Source organism: Lupinus angustifolius, chromosome LG20, assembly GCF_001865875.1.
Source record: "Lupinus angustifolius cultivar Tanjil chromosome LG20, LupAngTanjil_v1.0, whole genome shotgun sequence".
Classification (NCBI taxonomy): domain Eukaryota; kingdom Viridiplantae; phylum Streptophyta; class Magnoliopsida; order Fabales; family Fabaceae; genus Lupinus; species Lupinus angustifolius.
This window is the reverse complement of record NC_032028.1, coordinates 16,948,308-16,963,341: the sequence shown is the minus strand read 5'-3', so window position 1 is coordinate 16,963,341 and position 15,034 is coordinate 16,948,308. Positions and strand designations below refer to the sequence as shown.

General features: G+C 32.7%; 1 protein-coding gene and 1 long non-coding RNA gene across 2 annotated transcripts; one reads left to right on the top strand and one right to left on the bottom strand.

The window, feature by feature from the left end:
* LOC109335511 (myb-related protein 305-like) lies at positions 6-4,990 on the bottom strand (the record flags this gene model as incomplete). The annotated part of the gene is made up of 3 exons (XM_019571643.1): positions 4,610-4,990; positions 4,392-4,521; positions 6-342 (listed from the first exon to the last, which is right to left on the bottom strand). Coding segments are annotated over exons 1-3 (606 nt in total), but the record flags the coding sequence as incomplete, so codon positions are not given.
* Positions 1,316-2,221, top strand: LOC109335171. The gene is made up of 2 exons (XR_002106182.1): positions 1,316-1,449; positions 1,670-2,221. It is a non-coding gene; the product is annotated as an uncharacterized LOC109335171 (long non-coding RNA).

Here is a 15,034-nt window from a genome sequence, read left to right as displayed (position 1 = left end):
ATATCCTCCATGCTCCAATAGGTGTTGTCATTGGTAGGACAACAAGTAGGTTGATCAGGGATTAATGGGGTCAACTGAGTTTGAAATATTGGATCCATAGTTGCTCCTTGGTATGAAGGTGGAGAGTATGTTGTTCCCAATGGCTCATGATGAACCATGTTGGTAGACATTTGACTAGTGCTTGCTTGATGATGATTATGATTATGATCATTTGTCTGATCAAAAGTACATTGTTGTTGGAAATTCTCAGCTTGCTTAATATGCTTCTGGATCCTAGTCCTCCAGAAATTCTTAATCTCATTATCAGTTCTTCCTGGGAGATGCTTTGCAATTTTTGACCACCTATATTAATTGATGAATTAATGTTTTGTAAAATACAATTACATTATACATTAATTACAACAACATTACACATAACTGAAAGTTAATTACTTGATTTTATATTAATAAAATTTTGCAACATGTATAAGCTTGTAAATTGAATTAGTTAACTATTGTGAAACAAATATAACTATAAAGTATGTCTTAAAGCTGTTGTCCTATGCATCTACTAGTGCTAAGATGTACCTCCATATTAATTAACGTGACAAAGAAAATGCATTGCATAAATAAATTTGTAGACCTATTAATCAGGATATTTATATATGTGTGTGCTAGGTTACAGAAAAGGTGTGGGGAGAATGTGAATACATGTGTGTATTAGTTCGTGAAAGATAGAGAAAGAGAGTGGTAAGCACAAAGATGTGTGTAGTTTCTTTAATAAGAAAATCTTAAAGTTTACACTCGATTAACAACATTCTTTCATAGAGTTAGCATAGTTGGTAAAATGGTAATATATGCGAGTGGGTGGGTTCAAAACCCCCATAACTTATCATATTATTTTTATATTTTCTCCTTAAACACACTATAAACCTTTCTATGCACACAAAAATTAAACAATATTGTTTTTTTATATTTGACAATAGACTATGACCCCTAATGTAAATCGTATACTATCATATATTTTATAAAAATATATAAAAAAAGGTGAGTGACTTAATGCATGAAACTCTTATCTAATGAGATCTAAAGAATAATATATATATACAACTTTATTCTTATAAACGAAAATGTTTGTTCCAAGAATTTTATATAAAAATATAATATAATATTATATGTTGTAAAATTAAAAACTCGCAATAAAAAAGGGTGGATATGGGTGTCACATTTTATTGATAAGCAAAAAGTAGCAAACCCACAATTAAATACGTATCGTGTGTCTGATTGAAACCATGTTCCTTGGCTGAGAATAAAAGTGATGCATGTTAGACTCACTAACCTATATAAAAAGACCATTGTTATAAGATGCTGAAGGTCCCTTCTTTGGTACGTGGAAATGAAATGATGCCTTTGCTTTGCAAGCTTGGGCTCCAAGCTCACCAAATCTAGTTTTCTCAATGCATGCCACAGGTAGAAACTATATATGATTCAATGTAAACATCTCCAATTTGCTTTTACATACATGTTCCTTTTCAACAAACAGTTTTTTCTATTTTGTTTTATATCCAATTGCAAATGTTCAAGGAATTCTTTTTTAAAAACGTATATATCATCCCATGGCTTTTTTTCTTTTTCTTTTCCTTTTCTTAGATTGATTCTCATAAACTTACTTCACTTTTCTTTGCTCAAGAAAAAGCCACGTGTACTAAATACAAAGGAGGAGCTAGCTAATTTATCTTCTATGCACTATGTAAGTCTATCATTTAAAAGGGGGAAATATCTTTAGTACTTGAGAGATAATTTATTGATTTTTTATTTGTACGAATAAAAGTGTCATTGTATTTTTATAGATAAATGTTAATATGTTAGTATTTTGTAGTATGTGAGATTTAAACCTTTAATCTCCTTATCACTCCACTTTCTAAGCCTTCTATATTTACCATTTGATCACCTTATGACTTTCCAAATTGTCATCACATTATATGTAAAAGATAAAATTGTCATGTCATAGTCTTTTTTCCCTCTTGAATCCCTGAAAGGATTATTATACATCAAATAAATTTTACAATTGCACCTGCCCTCATAAACTTCTTAAATTTTTTGCTTCATATGAACTAAAGAACTATTGAAATGTGTGTCCTACTTCTATTAGCTCAACCTAAAATAGATTCTTATCTTGTACAAACTATTTGCTTCTCATTATAGAGATATCCAGCTGTAAAATGAAAGGCTTATTATAAGGGAAATATCTTTTTTATTTTATATAATAAGTAGTAAGTAATATTATTGAGACCTACAACTTATTGAAGTTCATATCTTATTTTTGCATGTTAGACTCACTAACCTATATAAAAAGACCATTGTTATAAGATGCTGAAGGTCCCTTCTTTGGTACGTGGAAATGAAATGATGCCTTTGCTTTGCAAGCTTGGGCTCCAAGCTCACCAAATCTAGTTTTCTCAATGCATGCCACAGGTAGAAACTATATATGATTCAATGTAAACATCTCCAATTTGCTTTTACATACATGTTCCTTTTCAACAAACAGTTTTTTCTATTTTGTTTTATATCCAATTGCAAATGTTCAAGGAATTCTTTTTTAAAAACGTATATATCATCCCATGGCTTTTTTTCTTTTTCTTTTCCTTTTCTTAGATTGATTCTCATAAACTTACTTCACTTTTCTTTGCTCAAGAAAAAGCCACGTGTACTAAATACAAAGGAGGAGCTAGCTAATTTATCTTCTATGCACTATGTAAGTCTATCATTTAAAAGGGGGAAATATCTTTAGTACTTGAGAGATAATTTATTGATTTTTTATTTGTACGAATAAAAGTGTCATTGTATTTTTATAGATAAATGTTAATATGTTAGTATTTTGTAGTATGTGAGATTTAAACCTTTAATCTCCTTATCACTCCACTTTCTAAGCCTTCTATATTTACCATTTGATCACCTTATGACTTTCCAAATTGTCATCACATTATATGTAAAAGATAAAATTGTCATGTCATAGTCTTTTTTCCCTCTTGAATCCCTGAAAGGATTATTATACATCAAATAAATTTTACAATTGCACCTGCCCTCATAAACTTCTTAAATTTTTTGCTTCATATGAACTAAAGAACTATTGAAATGTGTGTCCTACTTCTATTAGCTCAACCTAAAATAGATTCTTATCTTGTACAAACTATTTGCTTCTCATTATAGAGATATCCAGCTGTAAAATGAAAGGCTTATTATAAGGGAAATATCTTTTTTATTTTATATAATAAGTAGTAAGTAATATTATTGAGACCTACAACTTATTGAAGTTCATATCTTATTTTTTTTACTGTGTTTCTTTTTCCTTACGGCTCCCAATTCTTTTCTTTTTCCTACCTTCTAAGTTCATGTATATTTTACCATTGTGATTATTATAAAATTAAATATTGTATAAATTTGAAAATAACTTGATTCTTGAGTTCCTCATTTTTATTCACCCGCAAACTATGTATGTAGTGTTTATATCCTTTGATCTTATCCTATTCTTTATATTAATTACATAGCTAACAATTCTTTCACTTTTCCTACCTCAACCCTATGAATAAAATAAGATAATAGAAGCTTAAAATTGAATTTTTTTTAGAAACAACCATTTTAATCAGAAAATAAGAATATAATTTAGAAAAAAATAGAGAAGGGAAAACTTTGCGTTCAATTTTTTCCATCAAATTTTCTTAAAAAAAAGAACAAAGTGAAAATTTTAAAATGAAAGAAAAAGAAGACAATAAATTAACTTTGATGCTTCATGACTCTTTGTGTTTTGATAGTTATGAGACATTCGGAGGTGCACATCACAATTACTTATGCTTAATGTTCATTAAACTCAAGGAAAGCGAGCTAGAGAGATTGATGGAACAAAAAGGAAAACATATAACATCTACCTTTAAATAAAAACTCTCCAACTTTTCAATTTGGTTGAAATCATAAGCAATCATTTTGCATCGTTTTTTTGTTGTTCATAAAAACTTGATTTTTCATAAGGAATTTTTCGGCCATAAGCTCACAAGTTCCCATGTATTGTAATATTTATCTTGGCTGGACTTTTCTTAACAACAAAGTTTTATCCACCTTAAATAGTCTTCCAATATTGAATTAATGTTATCTCTAGTGGCGTGCCTCCAATCCAAATACCAAATACTACAACTTATAAGAGATCCAATAACTTCTTTCATCTTTTGAAGACAAGGAGGAATTTAAGTTATCAAAATATTTCTAGTTAACCTTTCTAAAACAATTTAGACCTACAAGGTATACCAATTGAGTGTAATTAATAATAATAAAAAATTAAATGTTAATAATAAAAAACTAATAATGATAATAATAAAATATTAATAATGATACTAATAAAATTAATAATGTATTTTCACCTGTTTCCCCACTTTGCATGAAGTTCCATGATCAAAAGCTGTTCCTCTGGTGTAATATTTCCTCTTCTAACATCAGGGTGGAGGTAGTTCAGCCACCGGAGTCGGCAGCTCTTTCCGGTGCGTTTAAGACCTTAAAAAAAGATGAGGATGATGATGATGTTGATGGATAATTAAATATTGCCCTAGGGTTTATGGAATATGAATATATATTTAATTACCAGCAGATTTAGCCAAGGAGTTCCATACACCTTCACCATGATTTGCTATATAGTTGATCAAGATCAAGTCTTCTTCCATGGTCCATGGCCCCTTTCTCACTTCAGGATCCTGTGATGAGTTGCACTGTCTTTTGTCCATTATTTTGAATGTATATGAGAGAGAAAGAGAGAAAGGTAAGAGGGAGAGAGACTTAAATTATAACGGGAGTTTGAGGGTTTAAATAGAGAGAGACTAAGATAATTTGTTAATTGTATATTAGGGTATTTTTATTATTGATGACAATGGTTTTACGTACCTAACTATGTTTATCATACTAACATGCATGTATGCATGCATGAATAATAAAACTAATATGTCTTTGCATGTATGACCATTTTTTGTATATATGACAAACTATAGTTTAGAAACTAACATCCCTACGTCCCCTGAAGTTATGAAGGGGTTTGTGTATAATCAATTGAGATAAAGTTCTGACATAAGATACTTACAAAATATCACAAGTATTATTGAGGTAGGATCTTTCCAATATGGACCTTCTAGTATTGAAATATGAGGAAGAAAATGAGTTTAAAATCTGAACCATTAAAAATTCTTTATGCCACGTAGGGGTGAGCGGGACCTGTCCTTACCCGCTCTCTCGGTTTAGCCTAACCATGATCGAGCCTAAACATGGTCGGGACTAAGTTTATGTTCAAAAATTAGACCCAGACAATATTTAAGGTCGTGTAGGGGACAATCATGATCTGTCCCAACTCATCTCATGCTCACTTATCATATTTGTATTTATCTTTATCTAATTGTATATAGATTAATAACATCTCTTTGATCGAAAGTATCATTAGATATCTAATTTTTCATCATATATACATGACTAACAATATATATACATATATCATTTTATATGTCAAATTGCATATCCATTATAATAAGTAAATATTGAGAAAACAGTATCTAAAAAAGGTAAATATGAGTTATATTTAATCTGGTCAAGGTCGAGTTCGGGTTCAAAGGTTTTCCCAGTTGATATTTGGGGTCGGGTTAACTTCGAGTTTAGGGACTGGTCCAGATTCAAAAAATGACTCTACCAACATTTAGGTCCAGATAAGGAAACCAAGATCCTATGTCTTCTTGTCCCAAACCAATCAAAAACCAAATAACATAAATTATTTTTTCATTTTTGTTTTTAAGTATGTGTAAAAAAAAAATTATCGGCAAAAGAAGATTATATTAAGATAAGATAATTACAAAGGAAAAAAATTAAAAAAATTGAAGGAAAACAAAGAAAGACAAGAACCGATTACACATTGGAATTAAGACAAGAGATTGGATTAGAAACCCAATCGAGTAAGAAAAAGAATTATTACCCATTTCAACATTAACCCAATTCCAAGAATTAATTCTTGCAGCTTCAAAAATCTTCTGAAGAGAAGGACTGACAGAGTTGAAAACAAAGTCATTCCTAGAAATCCATATAACTCATGTTGAAGCTAACTAGATGATACTCCAAAGATTTGAACGACTGTTGTTTGATAGCATACTCATGTAAGTAGTTAAGTGGTTTATGGGTTGGGAAGGAAGCGTTGTGCTGATGTTCAACCAATTGTATGAGTAGTTGCCAAACCGAATATGTGATGTTGCAAGTAAAGAAAAGATGATCAGAAGTTTCTGTATACTCGTTGCAGAAAGGGCATAAGGGACCTCCTCCATGAGATAAATGAACCTCCCTCTTGTGAAGAGCGTCCCTCGTAGGGAGTCTATCCTGAAAAAGTCTCCAAGCAAGGTAGTGACTTTTAAGGGAGCTTTTGATTTCCAAAGGAGACGAAGATGGTTGACGTTGAGAGCTGATTGTTGATGATGCTGAGTGAAAAGATCGCAAGCAGATTTTACCGAGTACTGATTGGAATTGTCATGGTGCCACTCCCACAAATCAGTAGCATTTTCCGGTCACACCCATTTTTGAAGTTCCTGCAAAAAAGAATCGATTAGTTCAAGTTCTCAAATAAAAAGATGATGCCTCCATCTGAAGTTCCAAATCCAAGTACCCTCATACCAACTACCTAATTAGTTAATATGAGCATTTTGATGTAGGCTGAGAGAATAGAGTCTTCTAAACCTAGTTAACAAATTGTTAGAACCAAACCAATTATCATGTTAGAACCTAGTCTTATACCCATCCCCGACTCGACGAGAAATACCATGCCAAAAACAAAGATTATTAGAATTAACCCTAGTAGATAGATTACAAAAATCCCTAGCCCAAGCAGATTTCTTAAGGTGGAACAATCTAGACCCAACCCCTGGAGTAATAGCAAAGTCATGACCATACTTAAAACACAACACTTTACACCAAAGACTATCTCTATCATTAAGAAGACGCCAATTCCATTTACAAAGAACAACAAGATTAAAAAGGTGAATATCTTTAACCCCTAGACCCCCTAAACTTAGGAGTTCACACTTTATCCCAATTTACCCAATTATTTTTCTTATGATTTTCAGTTCCTCCCTAGAGAAAATCTCTTTGAATTTTTTGGATTGATTTAATAACAATAAAAGGATATTTATACAAAGACAAAAAGTACACAGGGAGAGCAGAAAGGACCGCGTTAATTAAGATGAGCCGACCACCAAAGGAGATAATATTCTTGTTCCAATAAGAGAGTCTATTTTTCAATCTATCAATAAGAGGCTTCCAAGTACTCAAGTAAGAGAAGGCAGTAGGAGAGAGCTCGCAATGAAGATAATCAGCCAATCGCTTGGTGTGATCCTCAACAATATTTAAACCTAACAATTTAGTTTTGGAGAAGTTAATTTTAAGACCATAGGTGAGCTCAAATAACTGCATGATACTTTTCGTAGTCCAAATGTTCAGATTAGAGCAGTCGCCAGTTAGAATTGCATCATCGGTGAATTGAAGCAGAGAAACTTCATTATTGTCCAGGACCACCTTGTAGGGATTGAAAAGGCCTTGAGAAGTAGCTTGTCGCATGAGACTAGAAAGACCTTCAACCACAATAAGAAAAAGAAAAAGGAGAAAAATGATCCCCTTGTCGTAGTCCACGCTGAAGATGGATCTCCTTCGTTGGACTACCATTAACTAGAATAGACGTGGTAGCCGTAGACAAACATTCCATAATCCAACCCCTCCATTTTTGGCAGAACCCATGCCGAGATATCATATGATCAAGGAAACTCCACGAAACTGAATCAAAAGCTTTTTCAAAGTCAATTTTAAAAATACCACATTGTTGACCAGTTCTCTTAGCATCATGGATGATTTCATTAAGAATAACCACACCATCGAGAATATGTCGACCTTTAAGAAAAGCAGATTGGTTATCACTGATAACTTTTCCGAACACTTTCCGTAATTTGTTTGCGAGCAACTTAGATAGAATTTTGTACAAACAACCAATAAGGGAGATAGGTCTATAATCGCCCACCTGCTGAGGATTGAAACTCTTCAGAATGAGATAAATGAAGGAAGAGTTGACACCTTTGGAGATTTTACCATTAACATGAAACTCCCGCACCGTAGATATGATATCATCCTTCAAGATATTCCAAAAGGCTTTTATGAATTTAAAATTAAACTCATCAGACACGAGACTCTTGCCACCATCATAATCACAAATAGCATTTTTAATTTCCTCGTCATCAAAAGTTGCAATAAGAACATCATTGTCCAAAGAATCTAATTGACGGAAGGGAACACCATACAAAGTCGGACGATTTCTGCTCTATTATGTAAAAAGGTTCTCAAAGTGATGAAAGATCCCATGTCTTCCTTAAGCCATCTGGATCTAGACTTTTGAAAAGTAAGATTATGAAGAAGCGACCGAGCCGCCAAAGATCAGCCCAAACCATAGATCTTTTTATGTTTTCCTCAACACTAAGGCCCATAAGTATGTGTCAACTATCAATTAGCTTGAGACTCAATGATACATAAAAAGTGGGACAATTAATCTCTATTCCAGATAAAGTACAAGCTTTATCCAACTCATGCTCACCCATAATACCATGTGTCAGCATATCCATACAGTATTGGAAATGATCTTTTTTCAGTATTGTAGTATGTATCAAGGATGTCCCCCAGTTAACAACTAGATATTGATAACTTTCCAATGTAAAAATGTCTCAAGTTAGTTTTATTTATACCAATAAAATTGTTTTTTTAATTTTTATAGGGGAAATTGCATAAAAACTCATAAACTTTATGGAATTTACAAGTTGTCACCATGCACTATTTTTTGTTCCTTGAGGGTGACCACTTGCAAAATGTATAATTTTTTAATGACATTTTCACTTTTTTATAGTTATAAACACAAGTACAATATAAATTTTTATAGGCAAGTATTACATCTTTACCAACAAAATCTTAGGATAGACAAGTATAATCTTTTTGGAGAGTATATATTGTGCTCAATAGAGTAAATATATTCTACCAATTTTCTAAAATAAATAAATCGATGAAGTCCAACATCTTATTATTTTTATTGATGTAGTATTATTTTATTAAATTTAAATCCTTCATTATTTTAGTTAATATAAAATACATCCATCTTTAAAAAATACATTCAATTTATACAAAATGAACATTTTGAAAAACATCATATCACTTCTCGAAAATATGTAACCATCACTAAGTTCATCCAAAAAAGACCTCCAAATAAGTTCCTAAATGTGTAAAATGACCATTATATTATTTATAGAATGATAATATGGTGAACACTTTATATTTCAAAACTCATTTGGTCATTTTATTTCATAGGGCTAACTTAATAGTCGTTGGAGGGTTAAGTTCTACGAGTAGATATATGCATGTAAAAGAATTATTGGAAGGTATTAGAACATGGTGATCCATATTGGTATGAATATTGATGAATATGGAAGACGAAGAAAGAATTTCTAGAATAGAATGAAAGAAAGAGTGAAAGTTATATGCTTTTCATTGATTGAATAAAACCACTAAGAATGTACATTTATAGGATGGAAAAATATACCACCCTCTTAAAACTAACTTATAACTAACATAACCATATTGTTCTTAACTAAAATATCAAAGCAAAAATATAAATCACGTTGCTTTATGGTTGCTTGATTCCCAAGCAATCTGATCAAACTTGTGAGAAGTGTTTGATGTAAAACTTAAGTGAATTTTGCTATTTGAAGTTTGGCTAGCAGGGTCGTTAGTCTTGATCATGGTTATGTCCTCTTGATCAGAGGTAAAATTGCCTCGATCAAACTCTTCTACTTGGTTGAGTCTGCTTCTCCAATGCCTGAGTCTGGTTCTCCAATGCCTGGGTCATAATTGATACTCTTCTTGCTTGATTCATGAGCACAGTTGGCTTGCACATCTTGTCCAAGGTTGATTCAACCTTCTTGAGCCATTACATATCCAACATCACCATCATATTTTGACACCCCCCCCCACAAGTTGGACTATGTATATCATGAAGGCCAAGCTTGGATGAAAGAGGATAGAAATTGGCAAGAGCAAGAGCCTGAGTGAAGATATCTCCAATATGAAATTTAGTAGAAATAGGTATCAAGTGAACAATACCATTTAAAACATTTTCTCTAATTGAGTGACAATTCATTTCAATGTGATTTGTTCTTTCATGAAACACTAGATTGATAGAAATATAAATGGTAGACTGATTATCATAATATAGAACAATGGGATTAGTGCTTAAGATAAGTAAATCATTGAGAAGGTAGGATAACCATTAGACTTCACAGCCTGCAAGAGCAAGAGCTCTGTATTCAGCCTCGACAGAGGATCTTGAAATAGTCCTCTGCCTCTTGCTTTTCCGTGGAATAAGAGAATCACCAATGAAGAAAAAAAACCAGTTATAGATCTTCTAGTGTCAATGTAAGCCCCCCAATAAGAGTCACTAGAACCCTTTTGGCTAATTTATATGTTGTAGAGAAAAATAACCCTTTTCCAAGGGCATTTTTGAGGTACCTAAGTATTCTCAGCTCAACATTATAATGATCTATGGTGGGTTTAGATAGAAATTGGCTTCGGTGACTCACGAAAAATGAGATATCAGGTCTAGTGTGAGTAAGATAGATTAGTCTCCCTAATAACCTCATATAGGCAGTAGGATTGGGGTGACTATATGTCCAGAATTTCTATGGAGTTTTATGGCACTATCCATAGGTGTATTGGCAGGCTTGGTTGCAAGCAGCCCTGCATCTTGAAGGAGATCAAGGGTATACTTCCTTAAACAAAGATTAATTCATCTTTCAGTCCTGACAACTTCCATCCCAAGGAAGTACTTTAAAGTTCCAAGGTCTGTAATGCTAAATTTCTTGTCAATGAGCTGCTTTACCAATTGAATCTCCTTTAGGTCATTACCTTCTAACACTAAGTCATCTACATAAACTAATATGGTTGTAAAGGAATAGTGTGATTTTTAATAAACAGGCAGTAATCAACTTTAGATTGAGTGTAGCCATTCTACATCAAAATTTCACTTAACTTGACATTCCACTACCTACTAGCTTGTTTCAATCCATACAAGGATTTTTGAAGTTGGCATACTTTAGATTTATCAGCAATGTTTAGACCTTGAGAAACTTTCATGTAGGCTTCCTCAAGTAATTTCCATGAAGGAAGGCAGTGTTAACATCAAGTTGGTGAAGGTGCCAAATTTTTTTATAGAAGTTATGGCAAAAATAACTCTAATGGTAGTAATTTTCACACCATGAATAAAAGTATCTAAGTAGTCTATGCTTGTTGTTTGAGTATAGCCTTTAGCCACTAATCTGGCCTTATGTCTATCAATGGTTTCATCAGGATTATGTTTGGTCTTAAAAATTAATTTACATCAAATGGCAGTTTTGTTCTTGGGGAGATATGTGATGATCCATGTCTCATTTTTATTTAAAGCTTCTAATTCTTCTTTTATGGAATCCATCCAGTGTTGGTGTTGAGTAGCCTCATTATAATCACTTGGTTCAGATATTGATGAAATATTAAGGATGAAAATTTTATGTGTAGTAGATCGTTTTTGATAAGACTGAACATAAGATAAAAAGTATTTGGTGTGAGTGGCATTAGTGTAAGAATTAATCAAAGTGCAGTGATAGTCCTCTAAGTATCTAGGAAGCCTTCTTTGCCTGCTAGAAATCCTAACAGTATCATTTTGCTCCTACATGGGAGTAACCTCAACAACGTCATAAGGTTCATCAATGTGGTTTATCTGATCAGTTTGATCTGGTTGAGGATTGAGGGAGCTATCACAAAATTGGTGATCCAGATAGTGATCACCTTGGCTAAAAGAAGTTGTGGGCAGAGAATCACTATCTTTATTCTAAACCAATTTATCTAAGTTAGAGCAAGGAAACACTTCTTTAGAAAAGACAACAATTCTAGATATAAAGGTGTTTTTTGTTTCTAAGTCATAAAGAGTATAACCTTTATCTCCATTCTTAAAGCCTAGGAAAGTACACTTTCTAACTCTAAAGTCAATTTTTTTCCTATTGTTCACAATAGTGGAAGCATAACATAAACATCCAAAGACTTTCAAATTAAGAAGATTAGGATCATGATTGAAAAGAACCTGGTAAGGTGATTTGTTGTTCAAGACAATGGAAGGTTGTCTATTGATCAAATACATAGCATGAGTAGTAGCATAATTCCAAAAGCATTTAAGCATAGAAGATTGGTACATCAAGGCTCTTGCAACACCAATAATATGTTGATGTTTTCTCTCCACAACACCATTTTTTTGTGGAGTCTCAACACAACTAGTCTTATGTTGAATCCCTTTTGAGTTATAGAACTCATTCATTCTAAATTCCATACCATTATCAGATCTTATGCATTTTAATACAGTCTCAAATTGAGTTTCTATAAGAGTAACAAAAGACTTTCTAAAGGTTGCAGTTTCAGATTTATTTTTCATGAAAAATAACCAAGTATGTCTAGACGTATCATCCATTATAGTTAAGAAGTATATATGGCCTAAAGTAGATGAAATGGAAATAGGTCCCCATATGTTAACATGGATGATATCAAAAACAAAATCAGACTTGCTAATGTTGTTATGAAAAGTTAGTTTCTTTTGTTTTGCTAAATGGCAAGCATCTCAGGGTTTATTTACTGAATCATGATTAATTAAAAGATAATTGTTTATTAAGAATGGAAATCTTAGCATTAGAGGGATGTCCAAGTATATTATTCCAAATTCATAGAATTCACTACATTTATACATTGATTAGGCAATGATGACAGGCTTTCAGAATTAAGAATATATAAGCCTCCTTTTTTTTCAGTTGCACCAATCATCCTCAATGTGATTTCCTCTTGTATTTTGAAATTGGTTTTAAAGAAAATCATAGAGCAATTGTGGTTCTTGGTAAGCTTGGAAACAAATATCAGGTTAAAGGAGAACTTAGGTATATAAAACACATTAGTCAACTAGAGATCCCTAGAAAACATGACTGTTCCTGATATGGTGGTGGTAATCTAACTTCCATCAGGCATTTTAATGATAACATGATTAATTTTCCTGAATGATTAATTCCTTGATAAGGAGTGACAAATGTGATTTGTTGCTCCTGTGTCAATTATCAAATCTTCATTATTCAATTTGTTAGAAATGTTGTGAAGATTACCTGAAAATTTTTGCTTACCTGAGTCACCCAATGAAACAGTATTGATTTGATTATTGGTGTGATTTGAAGGTTCCTTTAACATGGCCAATATGGCTTTATGTTGATCAGGGGTAAATCCAATGAGATTTTATTCTCTAGTGTGTGCACTTATTGTATCATTATCAGCATAGCTACTCACACTATTAATATTTGATGTTAAACTTGTAATGAGGAGGGAAGCCATGATTTTTGTAGCATACATCAATGGTGTGCCCTGCTTTATTGCAGAATATGTATACCTTTGAATTTGATCATCTTCCTTTCAAGCTGCCAATGCTAGAGTTTCTTCCAATTCCTGATTGATTGTTGCTTCCCCTTAAACTTTTTCCTCTATATATTCCTCTTCCAATAAAGCTATCAGTGGTGTTAGTGAAGATTTTTGGTTCATCTACATGGAGAGCAAATTGTCTTTCTTGCTTCCTAAGCAAAGAGAAAGCCTTGTTTATGCTTGGTAGGAAGTCCATGAGTATTATTTGGGATCTTACACTTGAATATTGTTCATTAATTCCCTTTAGAAATCTTATCACATAGTCTTCTTTCCTATAAGATTTTCTTTTACAAGTGCATGAGGTAAGATGCCTAAAGTTGTCCAATTCTTGCCAAAGGCCTTTCAATTGAGTATAGTATTTATCTATAGACTTATTGCCTTACCTAGAAGTGTACAATTGCTCTTGCAAGTGACAAATGCAAAATATGTCACCTTGGTAATACTTTTCTTTGAGATCTTTTCATATCTCATATGCAGTCTCAAGCCACAAAATACTCTGCACAATAGAACGATCCAAAGAGTGATTGATCCAAGATATTACCAAGGTGTTACACATGTCCCATGCTCCAAAATTGGGATCATCAAGACTTGGTTTGGGCAAGCTACCATTCACGATTTGTAGCTTGTTCTTTGTCTTCAAAGCCACCCTTGACCAGGAGTGGTACTTTTCTCCTATTAGGTGATCCTTCACCAAACTACATCTCGGGCTTGCATTTGGATGCAAGTAATAAGGACTGGAAAAGAAGTGTTGATGCACAGAAGAGCATCAATTGATGCTCAGATACCATTTTAGAACATGGTGATCCATATTGGTACGAATATTGATGAATATGGAAGATGAAGAAAGAATTGCCAGAATAGAATGAAAGAAAGAGAGAAAATTATATGCTTTTCATTAATTGAATAAAACCACTAAGAATGTACATTTAAAGGATAGAAAAATACACCACCCTCTTAAAACTAACTTATAACTAACATAACCATATTGCTCTTAACTAAAATATCAAAGCAAAAAAACAATTAATCATATGGCTTTATGGTTGTTTGATTCTCAAGCAATCTGTTCAAACTTGTGAGAAGTGTTTGATGTAATGCCTAAGTGAATTCTGCTATTTGAAGTTTGGCCAGTACGGTCATTAGTCTTGATCCAGGTTATGTCCTCTTGATCAGAGGTAAAATGGCCTTGGTCACAACTCTTCTGCTTGGTTGAGTCTGCTTCTCCAATGCATGGGTCTGCTTCTCCAATGCCTAGGTCATAATTGATATTAGGCCTGCTTAATTCATGAGCACAGTTGGCTTGCACATCTTGTCTAGGATTGATGTAGCCTTCTTGAGCCATTACTGATCCAAGATCACCATCATATTTTGACAAGGTTATGTTCTAGGAGTAGATATATGTGTGGTAAAGAATTATTGAAAGGAAGAAAAGTTAACTAAGTTATAATTGAACATATGTACTTATGACTAAATGGTAAATAGTTATATATAT